Below are 26,425 nucleotides of genomic sequence, written 5' to 3'. Positions count from 1 at the left end.
TGAGAAATGTATTTATGTATATGTTAAGTGCTTTCTTGAAGTAGGGCCAAAGTAAAAGGAGGCAGCAAGAGTCCAGGCTTTAGAGAGCGTTTCTTGTACATCCCATTGGCAGAGGAGAGCTGGCCTCAGAGGTTACCGTTAAAATCCTCATTTCCAAAACAAACAAAGTGCTCCGGGTGAAATCCCGCCTTTACTCGACTCAGTCCCAACAGTCCCAGCAACCTCAGTGGCCCCAGGATGTCACCACACAGACGTCCTTCTCCTTCCTTCACTCTCCTGCCACTTTTCGACTCGTTGAAAACTGTCTTGCTGCCAGCCCTGCGATGGTGTCCCTGGCCTGCCTGCCTGTGGCCCTTCACAGCAGCCTGGTGACATCACGATGGCACAGATTTACATCCGCCTCCCCGAAAATGCGTAAAGAGGCGACGGCACAATTCCAAGAAAATCCAGTCCTCTCCCTGCCTGACATTAAATTAGGTTTATCAGCCATCGAACATAGGCTTTTCTCTGTATATTAAACACTATTCCTTTACCCAGCTGTGCCATGGTGCTGGCAACTACCTAGTGATATAGACTGAACACGCCCAGAAAGATACGCAGCTTTTACTTTGTAATTCGCTGTTTTCAAAGTGCAGTGGGACCATTAACTAATTAATTTGCCCAATTAATCACTCAATAGCTACACACAATGGTTGGGCAGAGCTGTGGGCTTCCTCCTGGCACAGGCTGAGTGTGCGCATTCCCGTCCCCTTCATCCCTCCGGCAGCGTGTGGCTTGTTCAGGGCCACTGGCCTCCGGCTCGGCTGCGGTGGCCCAGAAACAGGCAGCTGGAAAATACAGTTGTTGTAGCTGAGAATTGGTTCCTGTTTGGAGTTTATGAGGGTTTTGGAAGTTACAAAAGCCTCATCACCTGTTTTTTTTTTTCCTTTTGACAACTAGAAATATAAACTAATATAATAATAAATTATAAGTAATAAAAAATAATGAACTAAGATAATAATATCAACTCATTTAAATATAAATACTTTTGACAACTAGAAATATAAACTAATATAAACTAACTGGGTGTCTATGACATAAAATGAAGTCGGCTCATGAGCAGGATTCTTTAATTATGAAGTGCTTCGTAATTGCTGCAGTTGCTTCATCACTGGAGTCGTAAAACTGTTCTCAGGGAGAAAGAGACATTGAAGGTGTTTTTAAGGGCTCTAAAGAATAACAGCCAGTTTGGGGATTTTTATGTTTAATAAGGGTCTTATTTCATTGCTGCAGATTCTTTTGAGATAAAAGGTTAAAATCTTGCTTTGGTGTAATACCCAAGAGCCAGCCTAGAAGTGTCTGGGTGCTGCAAGTTAAAGTACAAACACGGCTATTTAACGTTATTATATACATTTGCCTATGATAAAATGCAGCTTAAAATACTTTCCTAACCCTTTTTTGCCAAGGTATGCTCATTGTTATGAGTCACCATAGTACTAAATCTGCGCTTTTTTTCAAAAATAATCATGGCTTACCCCTTTGGCATAGTTTCTTACAACAGTAAAGCAAATTATCTCTCGTTTTAGTTCTGAGTAGTGGCAAAAAGCAAACTTAGACACTGTACAACAGCAAATGTAAGGAATTTAGTATTACAGGGGAATGGAAATGACCAAAAAAGGCACAAATGCCATAACCTCATCCCATGCAGGGTTTTATTCCATCCAGACTGTTAAGTAATTGATCAAAGATAAAAAATCTTAGAAGCCCGCAGTTGGAAAGCCTGGTTTTCTAAATCTGCTGTATAAAAGTAGAACCGAGTCAGTGACATCACACATTGCACATAAAGGAGCATACGGAATGTGTGCAGAGGGACCGTCTCCCAGCAAAGCCGGGGCGGGGGCAGATCCTGGTCCAGCAGCTGGAGGCCACGCAGCGGCCGAGTACCTCGTTGCTGCGGGAAGGACTGCGCTGCCGGTAAGGCAGAATTCGGAGGTTTGAGGGACCAAACTGCAGGTGCTGGTGCTCACGTTACTGGTTTCTTGCACAAGTTTAGCTAAATCCCCTTAATCCTTCTATTTGCATCCCTGAAACTTCAGATTTCCTCTTGCCATGCATATATATATATAGAATATATACATTCCAAAGCACAAATACAGGCTGGGCAGAGAATGGCTTGAGAGCAGCCCTGAAGACAAGGTCTTGGGGGTGCTGGTTGATGAGAAGCTCAACATGGGCCGGCAATGTGTGCTCGCAGCCCAGAAAGCCCCCCGCATCCTGGGCTGCATCCCCAGCAGCACGGCCAGCAGGGCGAGGGGGGGGATTCTGCCCCTCTGCTCCTGAGACCCCACCTGGAGTATTGTGTCCGGCTCTGGGGCCACCAACATAAGAAGGACATGGACATGTTGGAGTGGGTCCAAAGGAGGCCACAAAGATGCTGGGAGGGCTGGAGCCCCTCTGCTGTGAGGACAGGCTGAGAGAGCTGGGGGGGTTCAGCCTGGAGAAGAGAAGGCTCCGGGGAGACCTTTGAGCCCCTGCCAGAACCTAAAGGGGCTACAGGAAAGCTGGGGAGGGGCTGTTTGCAAGGACATGTAGTGATAGGACGAGGGGTAATGGCTGCAAACTGGAAGAGGGGAGATTTAGATGAGATATTAGGAAGAAATCCTTTGCTGTGAGGGGGGTGAGCCCCTGGCCCAGGTTGCCCAGAGAAGCTGTGGCTGCCCCATCCCTGGAGGGGTTCAAGGCCAGGTTGGACGGGGCTTGGAGCAACCTGGGCTGGTGGGAGGTGTCCCTGCCCAGGGCAGGGGGTGGCACTGGATGGTGTTTAAGGTCCCTTCCCACCCAAACCATTCTATGATTCTATGATACATGTATTTACGGTGTGTATATATGTAGCTATTTCCAGTGTACAACCAGGCCAGGGTCTGCACCTTCCCATTGCTCCTCTAAAAGTGAGGCCCAAACCACCAGCTTTGTTCTGGCGTTGTTTGGTGTTAACGAGAGGAGAAATGGGTCACTGGAGGCTGAAACCACGGTCCACCGCCTGAACAGGACCTTCCTTCCCCGGGCACTGGGTTGATGGGACCTCTGATGGCCGAAAGTGAATGGGAAAAGCCAAAGTGCCCCCATGTTGTGGCTGCCCCATCCCTGGAGGGGTTCAAGGCCAGGTTGGACAGGGCTTGGAGCAACCTGGGCTGGTGGGAGGTGTCCCTGCCCAGGGCAGGGGGTGGGACGGGATGGTCTTTAAGGCCTCTTCTAACCCGGACCATTCTGTGATTCTACGTGCGCAGAGACACCCTCGGGAGCCCGTTAAACGCAACGGTCCCGCTTCTCCATTGGTGTCTCGGGCCTTCCTGGCCGCAGCTGAGCCTGGCCGCCCGCGGCAACGGCGCTCGGTGCTGGCGGGGGCCTTGACGGAGCGGGGAACGGGGGGAAGGCGGGGGCCCGGCCGGGCCGTACGTGTCGCCGGGGTCCCGGGGTGTGTGGGGGGGTGTGGGGGGGAGGCGGGTTCTCCCTTCCCTGAGGCGGCGGCGCGCGGCCTCCCCCGTGAGGCGGCGGGCGGGAGCCCCGGCGGCGGCGGCCCCGCCTCGGGCTGCGTGACGCGCGTTGCCATGGCCACGGGTTTACGCTACAAGGGGCGGCGGGGGCGGCGGGAGGGGCGGCGGGAGGGGCGGGACGCTTCAGCACCGGCCCGGCCGCGGACAGCAGCGGCGGCGGCGGCGGCGGCTCTGCCGAGCGGGGCCTGCGGCGGCGGCGAGGGGCGGCGGCAACGGTGAGTCCCCCCGCGCCGCCCTCCCCGCGGGCCGCGCCGGCGTGGGGAGCCCCCGGGGCGGGCGGAGGGAAGCGGGCGGAGGCCGGCGGGCAGAGCTCGGGGGTCGGCGGCCGCCCCCAGCAGCCCCCGCCCGGGATGGGAAGGGTGCCCCGGTGGGGAAGGGGTGGTCTGTGGGTGGGTGAGTTCCGGAGCCGTTGGAAGCGGTTGGTCTCAGTTACAAAACTTTGCAATGGTTGCCTCGGGCTCGGCCTTTCGTCTCTCTTCGTAAGGCGTTTTCCATAAAAACTTTATCAACTTACCCAAAGAGCGGTTTGGCAAATTGGCGGCACTTGGGGTGGGGGGAGGTTCTCGTTGCACGCGAGCTCTGTCTTACGACAGACATTTGTTTGCATGAATGTTAAAAACTTCTTGAATTTTGGGCAAGACCTTCCTCACCAAATTATTAGTGGAAGTAGTAGAAGCGCGGTATCCACGGCTTTGCTGTCCAATTAGCTGCTGAGAGCTCTGTCATCTCATCTAGGTGGCATAAAGTAGCACTGGTCCCTTTGGCCTTTTCTAGGTGTTCAGAAAGGGCCACCCATGTTCCCTGGGGAGGTCGGAGCCTGCAGGTCACACTCGGCCAAGCCTGCTGCGATTCTCTGCCCTTAAACTATTTGGAAGTGCTCTTCAAATAAGCATCCCTGCCTGCAAAGCAAAACTGGTTTCCAGCAACTCAGGGCCATTATTCTGTGTCTTCCCAGCCAGGGAATCACTCTCCTGTGCTCACTGCCTTCTCCCATCCACAAGCACATCTCTTTGGTGCATCTCTTAAGCCACGGCAAATCTTTAACCATATTTATTATTCCATCAAAAAGAGCGTGGTGGACTACGCGGGCATGCACATTGTCTTCCACGTGCTGCATTAACAATAATAGTTTGTTCATGGCTCCCATGAAAAGCAATAAGGCAGGTATGAATAATGATGTGGATCACTGTTAAAGGCCAAGAAATGAATCATAAATGAAAGTGAATCGAGAGCAGGGACTCTGCCACACTTTATGCTCTCGTGTTCTCCTTTAATTATAGAGTCAGATGCGACTTAGGTATGTCCCATTCAGAAATGTAAAACTGATCCCCTTGTCCTTTCATCCTCCTGTGTGCTGTGGCTGCAGCGTCCAGGAGTAAGGAATAAGTGCTTGATGTGTGGAGGGGAGAATAGCAGAGTCTGGGTTATACCTTCTACTCCTTTATATCTTAGCCCTTTTGCATTTCCACAGCTTAGTTTAAAGAGAACGGTATTAATTCCTTTAATTTGCCATTGCAGCAGACCTTTGACCTTTGGTAGTGTTGCTTGCACGCTGTCCCTGCTCAGCTATGCATTAGAGGCATAACTTTACAGCAAATGTAGTTTTGTTGCCTCATTAGGCATCAGACACACAGCACTGTAGTAAGGACTATGTGCTCTATAATGATTCAGCTGCCAGAAAGAGAGACGTCTGATGTCGACCCTTGTGAGCAAAGGCCTGAACTTAAATTCCTGCCCTGGAGAGCATATCAACAAATCCTGCTCAAGTTCAGAAGTAACTGCTGACGCAGTAGGCTGTGAGAATTTATGAATTCACTATAAATCAGGGAGAGATAAGAGGACCAAGTTCCTTGAGAGATCACATTGAAATCACAATGAGATTGAGTTATTCTGGAGAGTAAATTAAGCAGCATTTAGGCTGGCAGTGGAAATTCATTCATTAATTAACACCGCTTGAAGGAATGAAATTCTGCCTGTATTTTCAAAAGCACTCCTAATCCAGATTGGTTTCATGGCCTTCCTAGTTCTGGGCTCTGATGATCGGGCTCCATCCTCCACTGTAGCTCCGGGACTGGTGGGTGTGAACCGGGGCTCCTCACCTCCAGGACGAGTTTTGTCTGTGGATCGTGGCTTAGCCATAGTGAGGGGTGAAAATGTTGGTAGCTTGTGCTCGACGTTGCCTCTTTCATTCGTGTTGAACACCCCTTGGTGGGTAACCCTGGGGTTATTGACAGTGTTTGTTGAATTCCCAGTAGCTTGATAGTCATCTGCAGATGGGGATGGTATATATTTTATGGATGTATGGATGTGTATTTTTAGTGCCCAATGGTTTTAATGGCACAGGATGAAGCCCAAGGAACACTTACAAGATTTGTAGGCAAACTCCAATTCAAATTTCACCATCAAACTATAGGTAGCATGGAGCGAGGGATGGTTTAGTGGGACTGCACAGAGTAGAAATGAGCTCAGAATTTATCCTGCCGGCATCAGGTGCCCAGCCACACACAGACTGGGCCAGTTCTGCCCTCATTTACAGCAGAGCAATTTCTGGTCTGAGAACTGAATTTGTGCCATTTGGTTTCAAACATTAAAAAAAAAAAATCTTTTGAAAGTTACAGTCTGGCTTGTCTCCTTTGCCACCATGATCTCCATGCAAAAATAATTATTTGAAGCATCAGTACAGAATCTAAGATACCACAGGGAATCAGCAACATACCTGTTGTCTACTGCCATGCAGAATTAGAGTGCAGTACATGGAGGGTGAACATAGGTAGCTGTAAAATTTGAGCATAATATTGAGCACGGCTTCTTCATGTTGCATCATTGCTCACAGATAAACCATCATTTGGGGTTTTTTCTAGCTGAGGTATTTTTGTGGCCCTAAAAACTATTTCTTTCAGTACATGTTAACAAAAGAATGGTTTTCCTCCTTAAAACACTACAAACTGGTACAGCAGATGTCAATGTATGTCAACATCAGCTGATTTTCTTCTCCATTACCCTTTCTGCTGGATCTTTGCTTCTCTAGCAGGTCCTGTCTGCTTGACATCCAGTGTCACGTTGAATGTTTTTTCACGTTTGGTGATAGAAAGCTTGACTCAGTCTTTCTCAAAAATCGGTGTCGTCATCCACATGACGGTCATTATGCATTATTGATAGTGATGGAAAAGTCACGAATACACACATCTTTGCTGCAGGGCCTTAGCCTTTTGCTTTGGTTTATTGTTGCTTTATCTTGTCTCTGCATTTTAGTAATAGTGTCAACGGAGACATTTCGCGCTGCCTTCACCATGAAAGAGTAGCAGTACCCTGGTCCTGGTGCTGCAGCCATAATCCTTTTTCCTGACGTAGTTTGAGTGGAGTTGTGTGGTTTTTTACTTTATCACAGAACTCTAGAAGACATTTCAGTTATCAAAAAGCTATTTTCTAGGGGAATCCTAGCTCTTACTGATGCAGAATTAAGAATAAACTCTTGTGCAGCAAGTGCTTTGAAGTTAATACATAATTCATATTTTTTCCCCGCTTTTACAATGTAACTCATAAAAATGGGAAAAAATAGCATTAAAAGAAAATCCCACTACTGCATTGTGCAGCCAGAGAATAACTTTCTAATATAAGTATGGGAATTAATTCATAAAAATATGAATTATACGTTAACATTATAAACACAAATAGTAGTATAAACAAACAGTGGAAGACGTAGTAATCTTTGAATACGTTCCCAGCTTTCCCTCTTATCAGTTCTGTGAGACACATTTCTGTGGAGGGTGCCAGCTAAGCCTGGGCCAGGATACAGAAGTTCTTTCCAACTCAATTTAAACTCGCCACTTGCTGCAACGATCACAAAGAGCCTTTATTCGGAGGGATCCCAGGCTGCTTAACAAATCAGCCTGCAGCCTGTGCCCAGAGTTCATGTCTTCTGCCGTAAAATGAAAATACTTCTGGAGTGAAACAGGATAATTGCTTAATAGGAAATACTTTTATAAAATATGCAGAGCAGAGCAGGAGCGATGCGGAGAGGGCTTTATGGAACATGAAGTGCATTCGTCTTCAGCTTTCTGGTTCACCCCAAGGAAGACTCTCCAAATGCATTCTACTACTCTACGTACTATCAAAATCCACCCTCCATACTTCAATGGCTCAGTACTGATTCAGAAGGAAAACAAAAAAACCAAACCCAAAAAGCATTGCATTGATTGAATGAGCTAAATGCAGCTTCCAGCAAGGCACGGCATTTTTTTGGAGTGATCAGTGAAAAAAAGGAAATCCATTCAATTTACTCTGTGTGTTGTATTGGAACCCTCTCAAAACAGACATGACTGCAAACCTGGCAGTATCCTCTGATGCTCTCATGACCAACGTCATCGCACAAGACAGGTTCTTGAGGATGTTCTGCCAATTTTGTAACTCACCGGGTCTCCCTTGGCGTAGATGAGGGGAAGAAGCCTCTGGAGAGTTTCTAAGGAGAGCCTTGACTTTGTAATGCCCTCTATCCACTGAAAACAACCCAGAATTAGGACTGTAATGGCAGGCTGCATGTCTCATCCCTCTTCCTCTGGCATTTGAAGAGGAGAGATAATTATGAAGATGGTTAATAGATGGAAAAGGAGGATTGTTTCATTCTTTACCTTGCCTGCTTTTGCTGCAGTTTAGTCATAATAATGAGAGTTTTTGATAAGCGAGCTTCGGATTGAGTCACTGGTATCTCAAGTGAGTAAATAGATTTTGGTATTAGTCTGAGGAGCTAAGCAGAGCAATCATGCGCTGCTCTTGGAAGCCGGCAGGCACAAAGGGGAGGCAAACATGTCTGGACAGGGGAGAGGATCCTTGGCTCTCGTTCTTGCTGACTCGGGGGAATCACCTTGAAATGCCCCGGGTCAGCTGATGGGGTGTCTGAGCAGCTTCTGCGCCCACTGAAGCCCATGGGAGATGCAGGGACCCCATAGGTTCGAGGGTCAATGTGCCTCATGGTGGGACCTGGGATTGGGAACACCCAAAAGCAGTGACCAACTGGGAACGTGTTCTCAAGCTGTATTCGTGGCACAGCGTGTGGGAGGGGGGAACCCAAAGCACAGAGCTATGCGTTATCTCTTAGACCCTGCTGGTTCTCATTATAGTCTTTTGCTCATTATGCACAGAGACATAATGGTAAAAGACTTCGAAATGAGTTTGTTGGTGCATATCATCACAATTCACATTTTGAATTCAGGAATAGGAAAATATTATCTTTGAGACCCAAGGTAGTTGTTGACATGGTTGTTTTTGTTTTTGTTTTTACTTCAGTTAGAAAAATCCTGGGAAACGCGAGTACAGAATAATGAAATGATGCACTTTTTCCTGTAATGACGGAGCCAATAAAAGGCAGCCATTGAGAATAATGTCCCAACTGCCAAAGCACTTCATCAATCTCAGCTGCTGCTTCTATGAACATATTATATAATAATGGGTGTTCTTCTACAAAAAAAATGCACAGGTCTCTCTCTCCTTCCCCGAAATATCACCAGGGGAAGCCATTAATTCTACTCTAGTGTTAATCTGTTCCATCAGGATGATATATCCATTAATGGATATCATATATCCATTAAACCTTCCACCCTCGCACAGAAAGAAATAACAATAGTTCATTGTTAAAAAGACTAAATGATTTTTTTTTCTTTTTAAGTAACTGATCATATATTTGTCTGACTTTTCCTTCAGGAGGCAAGACTCCACATGCTGATTCTCTTTTATCTAAGCAGTCCAGAACTTCTTTTCCTTGCCATTGAAGGCATAACTGGCTTCTCACTTTCAGGCTAACCAGAGCTCAGCCTTTGCTAGACTTAACCCTTTATTCCCAGCTGCAAACACAAGCCATCACTGCACGGATTTGGGGAGCAAGTCAGGGAACACGCATTCATTCAATTAGTACATCATGAGTTGGAAAGCAAAGGAAAGCTGCAGACAGGCCCTGGTACAGCAGGGCACAGAATGAGGAAACCAAGTACTTGATTTCTGGCAGCAGTAAAAATAGCGTATTCAGTGATAAAAATATCACTGCCATAGCATGGGGGAAAAATCCATAATATTCTTAATAAAATGAATAATACATTCCATATCTCCTTGGGCTATTATTTCAGCTTTTCCTGCAGATTATGCATATATTTACACTCAAGTCATACTTGCAAAGTTATCTTTACTCAAAAGCATATGTACTTTCAGGATAAATATTGAGATTGTGGAGCACAGCTATGCGACAAGGAGTAAATTCGCACATATATCGAATCACGATGGACAGGGCCTTACTCGGGCTTGTTTAAGGAGCCTTATGTAGGTGTTATGAACTTTGTGGGATGAGGTCTAGAATGGAGATCTTTGAAGGAAGGCCTAAAAAAGACTACCTATCTGTCAGCCCATCTTTGAAATGAGAAACAAATATTAAAAAGCGCCTTTATGACAGCATACTGATATTTAAAAAAAATTCAAAAAGTTTTAAAAATTTTTTTAGAAGTTGTAATTCCTGCATAGCCAGTCAAAGGGCCATTCAGTACGTGGAAATTCCAGCAACAGGCAGAATCCTGGGCTTACTGTAAATGAACCAACAACCTACTCTGCCAGGAAACGAGACCTTCCTGTCATCTGCATGCATTTTTAGAAAGAACATGAAGCCACTACACAATTCATAATATTTAATTTTGCTGAGTTGTTATTAGTTCTATTTTTTTTTGTAAGATTCCACAATGCCCCTTCTAATTTGCACGTCTATTAATAATACTAAATTCTTTTTCAAAATCCCATAGAGAAAATAGCAAGTTTGTTAATATCTTTGCAGAGGATTAAGTATGACCCGAAACCCAGAGTCTTTATAAGCACTTCTGTGTCTTTCCACTGCTTTTACCTTATAATTTCCGACTTAAAAGGCTATTGTTACGACTGCAGGACTGCCAAGTTGTAATGCATGATTTATTATGTACAGCAGGTGACTGGTAGTTAACATTTATCTCAAAATGAAGGTTATTGTTTGTTGGTTGGTTTTTTTTTTTCCTGCAGCTTTCCCTGGGACGTTCATGTTTTTGTCAGTGACAAGATGACAATTCGTATTTTTACCAAAGGATCCAGTGAGTCATCCTATTAACTCAGCTGAAATACATGCTTGACAATCGTCCTGCCACGGTAAGTCAGTGGGATTTTGCATTCTCTTGGGAAATGTTATTTGGGAGTGAATCCATAGCACGCATTTGGTAGTACAAATATCTTTACCTAAAGTAGTAACTTCTCAGTGATGACCACAAACCAAACCAGACCAAATATTGCATATCACACCTATTTTTTTTAAAGTAATTAAAGTATTTTGGAGCAAATGAGAAGTCTGGCTGTGCCTCATACCATGCTATTTAAAAGGACTTGGTTTGTTTGAACCTGGAGGCCATGTAAGAAGGAACATCATGCATTGTGGGAACTGATATGAAGGCGTGATGTATCTGGCCTTGAAAATGTTGCCCTGTGAGGGGATCCACACGCAGCTAAGAACGAGCGTACCATGAGTCATGATGGAAAAATTCAACATCTAAAAAACCCCAAATCTCCAGGATGACATAACATGGATTATGTATTCGTACTGGTTGCCCAAATTAAACTCCTTAGTTATTTTGTCCCTCCTGAGAACTCCCAGCTCATCAAGCCAATATCCTGTAACGTTCCAGTAGAGGTGTAGGCTACTCAGTTCCTTTTCCCAGCTTTGTGCTATAGGAGACTACGGCTGCCCTTGGGTCGTACTGCTCTGCCAATCGTTTTCCTTTGGGAGAAGGGGCTGTGAGGGCTGGTACATGACTCTCTTGCTTTTCCCTGTTCCTTGGGTTGGGTTGGAGAAAAGGTAGGACATGTTTTTGTTGATAAAGTCTCTCCTTTTCTGCTTACTTGTTCTGCCCTTGAAGTTGATATTCTATGTCATAATCCAAGCAAGCTGCTTTCTGCTTAAGTGTATTTTGCACACCATGCACCCTTATCTCACAGGAGAAGAGCATATGGCCTTCAGTTATTATTTGTTATTTCAGGGTAACTAGATGGTAACTGTACTGAAAACTTATGGCAACTCATGCGTTATCTCATGATAACAGGATAAATAAACAGGATCTTCACTGCATGCATTAACATTAATGGAAGGAAAAAACTCATGAAAAACACTGTCAAACCAGTTTAAATATGTCCCCATTTAGGTTTCCCCAGATGCTTTACTGCTTCTACTTGTCTCATACGCATTTAAATTATCACTGGGACTCCTTCCACATTTGACATTCTTGCCTTCCGAGTTAATGCCAGCTGCAGTCCTTAAGTCACTGAGCATGCAAAATACTTTAAAATGTCCGACAGAATAGGGAAATGCAGCTTTGAATTAAAATACAGCTTTAGGAGGATCGTTGAAATCATTAGTGATGCATATAATACGTATGCAGCAAAGCCAATACAGAGATCTAAGGGCATCTCTGAGGTGACCCCCAAAAGCAAGGCTACCACAGCAGCTGACAAGGCATTTTGCTCCATCTATAAAAGGTCCCTTCGCAACTGATTTCAAGTGCAAACAAAATAAAGACAATGGGAACATTAAAATATTCTGTGCAATTGTCGTAAAACAGACAAGTCGGGGAGCAGATAAAAGCAAAGGGAAGAGAGTGGAGCTAACACAGCTGCACGACAATTGTGTCAGATGTGTTCGGCTTGAGAATGCCAGCGCAATGCAAACCCTTTGAAAATACACTGAAGCGACATTATGGAGTATATAAAAAGAGAACCTTAAACAGTTTATCGGTAAACTATGAGCTAAATTTGATGAGACTGTCCTCTAGACCGTAAGTATCTGTTTCTATGAAAGTTGCGTGGAACATGAAAGCTGTCAAAATTTTTATTCATTCAGATGTAACGCCAGATCTGCTTTTGTTTTTTTGACCAAGCTGGTGTATGGCAGAGTGCTAAGAGGTGGTCAACTAAATTGTAATTAGCATCATTGTAATGTAATTGTAATGTAATTGTAATGTAATGATCAATTAGCATCATTGTAAAACCAAACTCATAGTTGTTTGGTCCAAACCTCAGTGAAAAAAATCAGAGTCTCTAATTTCGATATAAAAATAAATAGTAAAAATTAGCAAAACTATGTTTAATGGTCCCACAGTAACTAAACATTTTTCCATGTTGCCACCACGTCATCAGCTGAAAGTCAAGGACAAGTTGGGACTTGAATCCGGGAAATATTTTTCTAACCTTATAATAAGGATAATATATCACAAAACTTGACTAGGTCTGATCCGTCTTATTCTGTGCTTCTCTAGCCAGTGTATGTAAAACACCCTGAAAATTACTTTTCCTCATCGCTTTATGTGGCAGAGATCTTAAATGGGGCAGGATTCAGGGTCCATTGCAGTTTATAGTAACATTTTAAATCCCATAGACACAAAAACTAAGAAAAATCACTAGGAAAGAGTTTCAATAAGTTACGAGTACTGATGAAGTGAAGAAAAAAACCCTCTTTCAATAAACAATTTCAAAGGCTATTTGTGCCTTCCACTGCCACAGTGCTAGCGTTTATGCAACCTTCTATTTATGGACCATGTATGGACTCCGAGATAGGAAAACATGGAATGTGAAACACATGAAATGCTTTTAGGTATTCATGTGGAAGAAGTTACAGAAACTGAATTCTTTGACAGGGCGCAGCAGGGCAGACCCAGGCAAGGCTGGGAATGCGGGTGCCGGCGAGTAAGAGCTCTCAAAGTCTGTGTCACCTATGTGGTTACCCTGGATGGCATGATGCTGCTGCTGGCAAAGGGGCAGTGGGATATAGCTGCCTCCAGGGATCATCCTCCAGTGCAAACATCACCAGTTTAGGAAGAATGAAGCCATTTTCCAGCCTCTTTTCCAGTTAACCGACCGGTCCCCAGCACTCGCTTGTGTACGGCTTCGTCTGGCCGCTGTGGTCACATGCAGTGTGTTGCCTTCCCTTCGTCCCTCGGTCTCTTGTTTTACACAATGCTTTGACTAACTACAGACTCCATACTGCTGCTGATTTATTGTAACTGAGGCTTACTTGCATTAATAATAACTCCTGACGTTAGCCTGAGCACCTCAGTAAATAAATTTGCTACTGCTTTAAGAAATAATGTTCCTAATGACTATAAAATTGCCTGGAAATTGTTCTTGTTGTCAGATAAGATTAAGGAAAAGAAAAAGAGAAAGTCCTTCTAGGAAGGTGCAGGGTTATGTACTGTGTTGCAAGCTGGAAGAAAATTAGTAAATAATAATGATTTTAAAAGTTGATTTAGCTCTATCTGCAAATTAATTACATTCTTGACAACTTAATTCCTGTTTTTCCTAAGACATTTCATTTTCCTTATTTGTCAAAGTCAAAGGCATTATTTCAGCACATAATTCTTAGGATTTATCATAAGACATTTCTCAGACATTAATGTTGAGGCTCTGAACTCAGAAGGCACCACTTGATTCTCCAGGAATCACTTTAGAGAAATGACATTTTGAGGTATGGCTCTTCAACACAAAAGACAGATTTACTGACATTACCTTTTCCTGTCATTTTTAAATCTTGGTATATTGCAATAAAATCTAAAATAACTAAAAACTTGTAGCAATAAAGGAAGGATTTCTAAGCTTATTTAGGGATACTTCCATCTTCCGACTTTCAAAAAGTGTTTGAAGAGGGTCCCTCTGCTAAAAAAGGGGATTGAATTTCAACATTCCCTTCTCGAAGCCCTTTCCTTTGCATCACAGCATTAACCTTGAGAAGCTCTCTCTCAGTTTTGCGATATCAGACCAAGCACGTCACAAAAACTACTGCTTATACAACAATTCCGACAACTGTAAGTTTGCTAGTAGAACATTAGAGCTGGTCCACCGTAATCTGACGCATCAGTAACACAAATGTGGCAGCAAAAGGTTCATGCAAAACTCTGGCCTCCTGATCTCTCGCTGCACCCAGTGTTGTGCTGCTTCCAAAATTCACAGTGCCTTGCTGTAACAGCTATTTTTGATGATAAAAAAATGTCCTGGGATGTCATAAGGGCTAGGAAGGATGGATAGAAGTTTTTCATAATAATAATTTGTGGTAGTAAACGAATTAGCATGGGGTCATAACAATAAATAGCTAATGGTAAAGTCATAAGCATGTAAAACAGGCGGTTCTGTGGATGGCAATTTCTCTCCCTTTTTGTTTCTTCTAAATGCCTGCAGAAAGGTACGTTTCTGAGTATGTATGAAACACATATGTATTTGCATGTTATGTATATGGACAATACTATACCAGGAATTGGTACCAGGAGCAATGCCAGGAACTACATGGTTGTACCAGAACTGTGGGACTGAATCCAAGACCTTCACACCATCAATTCAGTGGCAATTAAACTCCCAACTTGGGGCCTGATTTAGCCAACTTTTAAAGCACGCGTTTAACTTCAAACATATGCTTCGTTCCATTCTTTTTTGCTGTAATGAGGCCAGAAAGGTGCTTGAAATTACATATGCTCTTGATTAGCTTGCTTTGGAGCTGCTAGTATAGTAGAAGTATGTGAGAAATAGCTCCATAATATTCCCAAGGTATTTGTCGGTTCACAAGTTACTTGAAATTACTGAAATACAGAATGTGGAATCGGAAGGCGAGGGAAGGAAAATGTATGACAGCGTGCATATGGAGTCACTACTGATTAAGAAACAACAGTGTTGACTTTTCGGTAGTGTTATTACTCACTATAGTTTTACTTTATTTTTATTCTTGAGCTGTAGCTGAAAAAAATATGGTTTAGCCATCTGTCTGCAGAAGCATTTCTCCATGCCGCAGTAGTACATTTGCAGTGTTCCCAGATACCCAAAAGTCACTTCTTTCACCCGGCTGGTGACTCACTGAACCGCTTCAGATCACACCTGAACGTCACCTGAGTTTCGCATCTCCAGTCGCTTTTCTTCAGTCTCCTCCAAACTCCAGCGTTGCCCCAGCCCGGCTGGGAGACACGGCTTTCTCTGGGCAGCGCTCCCCAGTGCTGCCTTCTGAGCAACAGCCATCGACCTGCAAGGATTTCATAGGTTTTCCATGAACTTCCATCATGAAGTTCAGTGTCATGTTATAATTCCCATCCTGTTTGTATGCGGTACTAAGGAATACAGTCGTCTTTATTTTTGTATTCTTTTTAGATCCTCAGGAGGCATTTCAACAGCAATGAACTGAATTCCCTTGCTATGTAACAATTTATTGCAATTATTTTAAAATTCTTTTTGGTTTCCCTGAATTCTCTCTGTACTAAGCTCGCACAAACCCAAGAGAAATATTCTTAAAACAAGCCTTAGCTAATACATTCAACAACAAAGGAGAAAGCAAAATTATCATGTTTGTGCAGACAAAAAGAAATTCTTTTCAGTAATCAAAGTTGTTTTCAGTAGCTGTACCTCCGTCTATAAACTGTCTAAACAGCAGCCTCCCACGGGTTGAGGACATCCATGTCTGACTCGGGAGAGTAAAGAAATGCCCAGAATAACTGTAGTGACACTGGCATCAGTGGGCACCTAATGCTCAGTGACGTTTTATTTTCTGTAGTTCCTTAAATTCTTTATCTACTGTAATCACACCTAATTATATAATTCTATGGTTGTGTTTAATTATATTCACAGTCTACATAAATAAAATCTAAAAAATAAAGGATTCACATTCCCATTAAAAAAAATTATTTAAAACAAAGTTTACATACGATCAATTAGAACAATTTTAAAACAAATGTTGCAGGGTTTGCAACTTTTTCTTTCTCATTGTAAAAAGTAAATAAATTATCCATGCTAACGTCTGTCTGCTTGCTAGCTATGATGATAGGAAGACAAGATATAATTTTAAACTGAGGAATTCCAGAGCCTGAGCTGGAATATTTCTTTACAGGCTTTACTGGCTTTCTTGTGAGGTTTTAGGGTAACAGTGCAGGCTGTAAGGGGTTTTCTTATCGATTCTGGAAACCATAACTTGCAGCGTTGGTACATTTGTGTGGCAACATGGTTAATGGGATAGAAGGAAAATATTTTCATAGAATCATAGAATCAGAGAACCATAGAGTTGGAAGGGCCCTCTGGAGATCATCTAGTCCAGCCCCCTGCCAGAGCAGGGTCACCCAGAGCAGGTGGCACAGGAACGCCTCCAGGCGGGTTTGGAATGTCTCCAGAGACGGAGACTCCACCACCTCTCTGGGCAGCCTGTGCCAGGGCTCTGCCACCCTCACAGGAAAGAAGTTCCTCCTCGTGTTTAGGTGGAACTTCCTATGGTCAAGTTTGTGCCCGTTACCTCTTGTCCTGTCACTGGGCACCACTGAAAAGAGCCTGGCCCCATCCTCCTGACACCCACCCTTGAAGTATTTATAAGCGTTGATAAGGTCCCCCCTCAGCCGTCTTTTTTGCAGACTGAAGAGACACAAATCCCTCAGCCTTTCTTCATAAGAGAGATGTTCCAGTCCCCTCAGCATCTTGGTAGCCCTTTGCTGTCCCCTCTCCAGCAGTTCCCTGTCCTTCTTGAACCGGGGAGCCCAGAACTGGACACAGCACTCCAGGTGCGGCTTCCCCAAGGCAGAGCAGAGGGGGAGGATGACCTCCCTCCACCTGCCGGCCACACTCTTCTTGATGCACCCCAGGATGCCATTGGCCTGTTTGGCCACAAGGGCACATTGCTGGCTCATGGTCACCCTGTTGTCGCCCAGGACTCCCAGGTCTCTTTCCACAGAGCTGCTCTCCAGCAGGACAGCCCCCAACCTGTCCTGGTGCATGGGGTTATTCCTCCCCGGGTGCAGCACCCTACACTTGCCCTTGTTGAATTTCATAAGGTTCCTCTCTGCCCAGATCTCCAACCTGTCCAGGTCTCTCTGTGTGGTGGCACAGCCTTACGGTGTGTCAGCCACCCCCCCCCAGCTTTGTGTCATCAGCAGACTTGCTGAGGGTGCACTCTATCCCCTCATCCAGGTCATTGATGAATATATTGAAGAGGACTGGACCAGTACTGACCCCTGGGGAACACCACTCGTCACTGACCTCCAACTAGACTCTGTGACCCTAATCACAACCCTCTGAGCTCTGTCTTTCAACCAGTTATGTATCCACCTTACTGTCCATTCATCAAGCCCACTCTTCCTAAGCTTCCCTATGAGGATGCTGTGGGAGACCGTGTCAAACGCCTTGCTTAAGTCAAGGTAGACCACATCTACTGCCCTCCCCTCATCTCTCCATCCAGTCATGCCATCATAGAAGGCTATCAGATTACTCAAACATGATTTCCCCTTGGTGAATCCATGTTGAGTACTTCTGATAGCTTTCTTTTCCTCCACGTGCCTTGAGATGACGCCCAGAACGAGCTGTTCCATCATCTTTCCAGGGATGGAGGTGAGGCTGACCGGCCTGTAGTTCCCTGGCTCTTCCTTCTTGCCTTTTTTGAAGACTGGAGTGACGATTTTGGCTCAGAAACATAATGGAAACAGCTTAACAATTATCAAACATCCAGTTCAATGGCGACAGGTGGTATTAAAGGATGCGTGCGTATAGATGATCCATAGAGACTAAAGTACATCCAAGGCGTACAGCTAGATAAACAACGAGTGTGTCGCATCAGTCCTGCTTTTTAAACAGGCTTCCTGGTCATTCGGTTGTTTTTAACTATGCAAGTCACTGAAGATAGAGGAAGATTTCTAGGCAGGACAGAAAGAACAAATTTGCTCATTTTGCTCATTTTAGCGCTTCACAGTGAAATTTATTTGGAGTTTCATTATGACCACCAAGTATTTCATGTTATTAACCTTTGAGCAGTTTTAAATGAAGTCTATATGGTTTACTGCATTTACTTTGAGTCATGGATTACACAATAACACAATGGTTTCTCAGCAGGATTAAAACCTGAGTACATTAAAACTCAATTAAAAGCCTGTGACAAGTGCAGCGGTTGACTCAGACCGTTAACTGGGATTGTGTCTCTGTAAAATGAACTGCTTTGGTACTGCATCGAGGAAGGAAGGAAGATATATATTTGCTATAACCAAGTGAAATGTCAGGCTCCCTTGTATTTGAGCAATTCTAACATTTTTCTGTTAATTTCTGTTTTTTTCCCTAGTTAGCCAACCGACATCACAATGACTGAGGACTTAGACCACAGATTCAGTAGTCTCACCTGGGATCAGATTAAAATCCTGGATCAAGTTTTAGCTGAGGTAATTCCTATTCATGGGAGAGGAAATTTTCCAACCCTGGATGTAAAGCCAAAGGATATCATTCATGTGGTAAAGGAACAGCTCATTGAAAAGCAAATCAACGTTCGAGACATCCGCCTGAACGGTTCGACAGCCAGTCACATCCTAGTAAAGCAGAACGGAACCAGTTACAAGGACCTAGATATCATTTTTGGGGTGGAACTTCCAAGTGAGCTGGAGTTCCAGGTTGTGAAAGAAGCAGTTCTTAATTGCCTATTGGACTTCTTGCCAAAATGTGTTAATAAGGAAAAAATCACAGCTCAGACCATGAAAGACGCCTACGTGCAGAAGATGGTCAAAGTCTCCACCGACCACGATCGCTGGAGTCTTATTTCACTGTCAAACAACAGTGGCAAGAATGTGGAATTAAAGTTTGTCAACTCGCTCAGAAGACAGTTTGAGTTTAGCGTGGACTCCTTCCAAATCATACTGGACTCCATACTAAATGTTTACAGAGCAACAGACTGCAAACTGACAGAAGACTCTCACCCCACTGTCATCGCCGAGAGTATGTATGGAGACTTCAACGAAGCAATGGACCACTTGAAGTACAAACTGATTTCCACAAGGAACCCGGAGGAAATCAGAGGAGGTGGCCTCCTGAAGTACAGCAATCTCCTGGTTCGTGACTTTAAGCCAGCAGACGAGGCTGAAATTAAATCTCTGGAACGTTACATGTGCTCCAGGTTCTTCATTGATTTTCCAGATGTTGCTGAGCAGCAAAGGAAAATTGAGTCATATCTGCGCAACCACTTCATTGGGGAAGAGAAAAGCAAGTATGACTACTTGATGACTCTGCGTGGAGTCGTAAATGAGAGCACAGTCTGTCTCATGGGACATGAACGAAGACAAACTCTGAATATGATCACAATTTTGGCTTTAAAAGTGCTCGGAGAACAAAATATCATCCCAAATGCAGCCAATGTAACATGCTATTATCAGCCTGCTCCATATATCAGTGACAGAAACTTCAGCAATTACTACATTGCTCACGGACAACCACCTATCATCTACCAGCCATACCCATTTCACATACAAATGCAAAGCAGCATGGTTTAGCGGCAGGAGGTTCCTCAACCTCAGCACATACACTCTTCTCTCTTTCCCGTTCTCTCCGTAATAAAGGCCTCATTAAAGCAAGTTTTATCATCATTTTTGATTTAAGGACATATTTTTGTGCAAGTTGCCAAAGTTATTTGGTTGGTCAATGTCTAAATAACCATTAAGCAGATCATAAAATAAGTGAAACGTCTAGCATTCATGAATTATTTATACCTTTATGTGTGTTTGGGCTATACTTTTTTGTTTTCAATGTAAAGAGAAGGATATAAATTATTCTAATTTTATAAAATGAAATGCACTAAGTTCTGGGTTCTAAAAAAATCTTAAGCAAAATTTAAACAGTGTAAAAGAAAAGTTAAGCCAAGAAAATACCTCTCAGTAGAAATGCCTGATTTTAGAAGTGTTAGTGTTCTGGGTGTGTTGAAGTAGATCATCTATCAGTTATACCCACGCAGTTCCAGCAACATTTTTTGGCAGCGCCTTTTGAAAATACGCATTGATGGGCTGTCTCTTGGTGGTTTGAGCTCTGCTTTACAGGCTCTGGTCTGATCACTCTTCAGCTCCCGTTAGAGACGTGAGGTCCCTCTCCTCTCCGGAGTACTGCTTAGTGATGGTTAGCAGGAACCATCCCCACCAAGAGCAGACTCAGTAGTTTTGTGTATCCAAAATTCCCACTGTTCCGAGTGAGAGATTTGGCTGCTTAAGTAATGCAGCATTGGACCCCAGGATCTGCCTCGCAGATAATGAAAGTTGTAAGAGAGACAACTATTCTGATTAAATTGGTCTCGAAGAACAAGGTGATAGCATGAGAGAGAAGGTGAAAATTGAGCACATAGGGCTTGCTTTCTATTGCTAATTTCTTATTGATCAGCGATGCTTTAATGCATAATAAACAGAGTCAGGAAAAACAGAAAAGCCCAGGACTGCGTTGTTTTTAGGTAAATTAAAGCAAATCCTTGGCAGTGGCATTTGAAAAAATATTTTATACTGGCAATGTCCTGTATATGTTTAAATACCTGCACACGTACACTGGTAGCAAATGACAATTTATCTTGTGATCAGGAAGTAAAACCTTAGTTACAAGTTTTTTTGTGGGTGTTTACCAAAGATAAGTTTTAAACATGTCACATAAGTGCCTCCCTGTGCCAGTTGCTCCATGAAAGTCATAACGGTGTTGGCAATCATGCTAGAGAGCGCCTGAATTACAAAAAGAGAAACATATTCCCTTGGTTCTCCACCGATGGGTCACAGAGCAGTTGTAGCACTGAAGGTCAGAGAGGTTTGCACCATTTGCTTCAGGATAAGCAGGTTTGGGACAGATGGATCTAAGGTGTTCTCACCGAAACTCCCGTGGTTTAGATGCTGAATACGGTACAAGAAGGAATATTAATGAAAAGGAGATGTAGAATGGGTGCGGTTGTAAAATTGGAACAGCCAACTGGACATGCAAGCAGTAGAGTTTCTCACATCTGACGCTTAACACGTCACTGTGTCACACTGCGCATTCATTACTGGCACATCACTGCGCGTCCTCCTTGCCATCTTCAAAAACGCTGACTGCATTTTAGCTGCTTACAACAGCCGTCGGGTCTTAGAAACTTCTGCTACTTGGGAAACAGTGTTTGATTTATTTTACGCAGAAATACGCTACATACCACTATTTTAAAGCAAACGTTTCTAAAATTTCTAAGGTCTATGAAGTCCTATTGCCAGTGAAATGTAGCTTTCCTTTTTGCCATTGTATGCCTGTACAGTAGAACAAAGAGCTGTTTAAAGACAACTTTGTTGACCATCATCACTAAAGTCAACTCTTTTCTGTAAAATATAGTGCAAAAACCGATGTTTCTGTAACACAAGAAGGGTATACTAATCTACTTGGAAGCTGATTCATTTTGTGACATCTTTCATGAATATCGTACTACTATTTTTGCTAATTTTTCAAGTGTGTCCAGTTCCATGTCTAAAAGCACACTTTATTTCACTTCCACTAGTATCTTTCCATTGGCTAAACTATAGTTAATAAAATCGGCAATTCTAATTGCTATATTCTCAAATACGATAAAACCATATTTGCATGTAAGCACTTCTAGGGGTTTCCCCCTGTCGGAAGTAAAATGGAGTGAAACACGATGGATTTTGTATTTTAATTGAACTGTTCAGAGTTCAATTAATTCAGAGTTCAAAGGCAACCTTTACGTTTTGTTTGGTATTTGCCAAATTAAATAGCACTGTGAAATTCTGTAAGAGCCTTACGTAGGTTATGTCCCTGCTAATGCTCGTGCTTCAACACTCAGCACGTGTGATCTACGGGGCTGAAGGCTGGACTGGGCACAGCCGGGACTTTCCAAGGAATCTGTGGGAGTTAGGCATCCAAATGCCTTGAGTTTCAGGAGGGACTGGGCTCCTAAGCTCCCTAAATTTGTTTGAAAGTCTCAATCCATCTGCCTTGGCCTGTGACCTTACTGTAATGTAGCCACATCAACTCATTACTCCGCCGCTCCTGGTTTCCTTGGTCGCCTGGTGGAGAAATGGGTTGATCTTCTCAAGAGCTGGGAAACAGGTCAGCCAAGAAGCAGCATTTTCAACGTGTCATGATCCATGATTTCAACGTGCCAATGATCCATTACCCGGAGAAATGTTTCAAAAAGTTTGTTGGGTTTTTTTAACAAACAAGTAGAAACGTATCACCCTGTATAAAGGACTACAATTCTTTTTTGACTCGGACATTGTGAATATTATCAGGAATGGTGAACTAGCTCTGGATTTGTATAAACCAGCCTGCCCCCCTGTACAGCAACTGTTTATTTAAATATATATATGTAATTCTGTTACGTCTGTGTTTATACATCCAGGTTAGATAAGGAAGGACTCAGGCAAAGTCCATGGAGTTAGTGGGAAGAATCCACCTACTGTAATGGGCTTTGTGTGAGACCCCGGAAAAGCGTAAAGGACTTACGTGAGTACCTAGAGGTAAAGGTACAAAGACATCAATATGCAAAAATGTCTCAGGTATAAATAAACCCTTTAAATTTATTGAAAAAGGTCTTGTATTTCTTACCTAGGGGTAGTTCAATTTTGAAGGTTAAGTGAGGTTTATATATAAGTATATATACAAACTCACATAGCTACACATACACGGGCAATTAACGAAATCTGGTGGTTTAAAATATTTCCTTCCAGATGTTATATTGATACCTGGCAGCAGTATTTGACGTGGAGAGGTTTTTTCAAGGTAGTAGTGATTCTGTGAACTACTATTGAAAAGGGGATGATGTTGATTAGACTGCTGCTTGCAAAACAGTGATGTCAATGTGTACGATTAAATATTGTAACCTCTTCTCCAGCTGTTACTGATTTTACTATGTGCAGATATAAATCTACAAAGAATTGAGAGTTTTCTCAATACCGGTCTCCTGAGCTTCATGTTTACATTATAATTATATCTTGTTGTTCCAATCTGTTCAATAATTATAATACCCGGAAACTGTAATGCTGATTTTATTTAATCACATAAAACTTCTTGAGGTTTACAGCTTAAAGTAATCTAATGTTGTCGGGACCTAAGTGTTAAAGTTTCAAATGCTTTCCTAAAAAATGTCGTTTGAATTTTGTGTTACATTGTAAAAGGTCTTTTTGAAGCATATACTTTATGGTGGTTCCTTTAAAATGTACTTTGTGAGCTTTATACTTGACACATTACAAAGGTTTTTGCAATGGATAAAAGAAATGTAAAATCGTCCTCAGTCGAGATGTGATATCGTCTGTCGTGTCGCACTGAGCCTGCAGGTCTGTGAAACAACGGATCTGATTTACCACCCCGTCCCTTCAGAGTTCTAGCCGTGTAATTTGACTGATGTTAGAGAAGTTGCATCAACATCAATTCGGAGTTACGCAGGTGTGTATCCAAGACGATTTGTAGAAATACCTGGAGAAGGGCCAGCAGAGAGAGTTTGGCAAGGTCAGCATGATTCTTAAAGCTCGCTTGTTGTTCGATACGTTTTTCTATTAAACTAAACAAACGGAAGGGTTTTCAGGACAAAGCTGCAGATGAAAGAAGAAGTATTGCACTTAATGTGCCATCTGAAGCTGTTGAAAAAAATATTGTGATGCTAAAAATGTGTACTAATCACACAACTTTGTAGGTCATTAGTCCACAGTGTTGACTAGTGCCTTTGGGTATTTGGGGAGCGATCATTAAAATAACTTTCTTGTTTAACGTATGGTTTGCTTGTAATACCTTCATTATTCTGGTGGAACATCAATTCTAGCAGCCAAAACTGGCATGTTATAACTCCAAGAGCGCTAAACATGCGGTTAGGATTTGGTAGGTCAAAAAAACACCCAACTCAAATTTACCACTGATCCGCTGTCAGACCTGCGCTGAAGGTTCCAGAACAACCGGGTTCTCATCAGTGTCTTCCATACGTTTGAATGTCTCTACGCTAGTTGTCAAACAGGCTTGTGTCAAATATTCACATTTTAAGTGCCTAGATATATATTTATATAATAAAAACATGACTGACTGCTCGGTAAATAAAATTAATACTTAACTTGACAAATGATTTGACTTTACATATGCCTAAAAATATATTTTACCTCCACTGAATGCACATCCCCATAAATCTAAACACATATTTATCCAGGCCGTAGAATTCTTGTTGAGCACGAACACGGCCAGTGCCAGTGATGTTGGACCAAGGTCAGAGAAGCTCCTACAAACTCTGAGGTTTCAGTTAGGCGACTTAACCACATTCGTCACAGTTAGATTTCTGGTTGCTTACTTGGATTTTCTCTTTTGGGGGGGGTTTGGGTTTTTTTTCGTTGGGTGGAGTTTTTTTTGTTGGCTGGATTTTGGACTACTGCTTATTAATTCAACCCCATTTTTTTCAAAGGACAAGATAAAATTGTTCTTTCTTCCTCAGGGTGTCAATACGCTGGTAGATGCTCTGGACCCTCCGGTGCCTTACGGAGGAGGGGAAGGAACATGTCAGAGGTTTTGGCCCCTGTGAGAGCTTGGAAATTCCTGACTTGGGTGTTCATTGCCTTTTAGCCTCTTGTGGTGTTGGCTGCGCAGTGAAGACACCCGCGGCGGTTCACATAAGGCAAAGATGGTGGAGAAGGGGAGGAAAAGCAGCCGGGGTTGGTGTGCCTCGGCAGCCTGAGGGTGCCGGAGAGGTTCCCTCGCCCTCGCCAGCCCCTTCGCACTGACCCCCAAAGCCCCTTCGCTATCAAAGGCCTGATGGGATTGAAGGGCTGGGAAGAGGAATGGCAACCCGTTGTGCAGGGGAATCCGCGGATCTCCTCTCTGCTTTAGTGATGCTCAGAAATTGACTCAAAATGGTCTTCACCGTTTTACCACTTTGCTTCATGGCTGCGTAGCTCTCCCTGGGGCACGCGGTGCCATCCCGGGCTCTGGGTACAGGAGGGCAGCGAGACACCTGCTGCAGTCTGGGGAAACCTTTTTTTTTTTTTCTTTTTCTTTTTTTTTTTAACATTGCTCAAATATGCTCTTTCACCTGTTTTGCATAGTGGAATGGATACATTTTTGTAAAAGCCTTCCCATTTTTTTAACCAGTAATAAGCATTTGATCATAATTTCATTTCCTGAGCATTTCTTTTCTTTTACACAGCCATTCTGCCTCTTAATAAAACGGTAAGTGGGGAAACGGGAAGGCAGCCCACATAGGGGAGTTTAATACTCACCAGACACTTTCCTGAGGAATTCGAAATCTAAGGAAATACATGAAGGTAACGGAGGGCTGTTTTGTTTTCTGGTCCATCTCCCACTTTTTCTGCTCCATCAGTCTCCATCATTAAATACTATTTCATAAGCAAGTGATTTTCTTCTTACCAGCTGCTTCCACACTCAGCTCCATTTCATCTTGTACCATTGCAGAACCTGTGTTTCTGAAATCACAATTAGTTACCATGGAAAGCAATTCAATACCGTAATAAATACACTCGAAGGCGGCTCACTCAGCTATGCATTACAAAATAAAAATTTAAAAAAAGTCCCCCAGAGAACTGGATCCGGATCACGTGCATATATGTCTATGGGCGAGTGTGTGCTTGTATGTACACAGGTTAATGTGATTTTGTGTTATATTTTCCTTGTGTGCTGGGTGCGTTGTGAGTACAGACAGCGCAGCAAACCCCGCCGAGATGCCGCCCTGCTCCCTCCCAAGCCCTGCCCTCCGACACGAGCCCCTTTTTCCCCATCCTATATTTCATTGTCCTGTAAATATTCTCATCCTGTTGTTGATACGAATTTATTTCGCACTCGTTCTGTTTCGCTTTCTGGAAGAGACAGGAACATGATGCTGCCCATATGTTCCTGTATTTCTGCACACACACAACCGGCGGCATTTCAGCATCCTTGGCAGCTGCCCGGTGCCGGCTTTGCCATCCCGTTTTCCCTGCGGAGGGGAGATGGTGTTGGGAGCACGGCAAGTCTCCTCTCAAGAGGTTGATGCAACCCCGCGGTGCTCTCACCATTTATGCCCACAATTTCTTCCTCCTGTGTTTTATCGGCTCCTGGCATTTTCCAGACAATAGGCTGAAATTGCAGCTCATCGTTTTGCCTAAAGGATA

At 43.5% G+C, this 26,425-nt stretch overlaps 1 protein-coding gene across 1 annotated transcript; it reads left to right on the top strand.

Moving 5' to 3' along the window:
- The first annotated feature begins 3,628 nt into the window (after window positions 1-3,628).
- On the top strand, window positions 3,629-24,004 carry TENT5D (terminal nucleotidyltransferase 5D). The gene is made up of 3 exons (XM_063347253.1): window positions 3,629-3,748; window positions 10,560-10,682; window positions 18,637-24,004. The coding sequence occupies exon 3, from the start codon at window positions 18,656-18,658 to the stop codon at window positions 19,829-19,831; it is 1,176 nt and encodes a 391-aa protein (XP_063203323.1). The 5' UTR covers window positions 3,629-3,748; window positions 10,560-10,682; window positions 18,637-18,655; the 3' UTR covers window positions 19,832-24,004.
- Window positions 24,005-26,425: the final 2,421 nt, after the last annotated feature.

This window comes from Chroicocephalus ridibundus, chromosome 9 (genome assembly GCF_963924245.1).
Source record: "Chroicocephalus ridibundus chromosome 9, bChrRid1.1, whole genome shotgun sequence".
In the NCBI taxonomy this organism is placed as follows: Eukaryota; Metazoa; Chordata; class Aves; order Charadriiformes; family Laridae; genus Chroicocephalus; species Chroicocephalus ridibundus.
Note: the sequence above shows the minus strand (reverse complement) of the source record. Positions and strands in the feature narration are given on the sequence as shown.

Coding starts and splice junctions, on each gene's coding strand:
- TENT5D (XM_063347253.1), top strand. CDS start 18,656: ATGACTGAGGACTTAGACCACAGATTCAGTAGTCTCACCTGGGATCAG.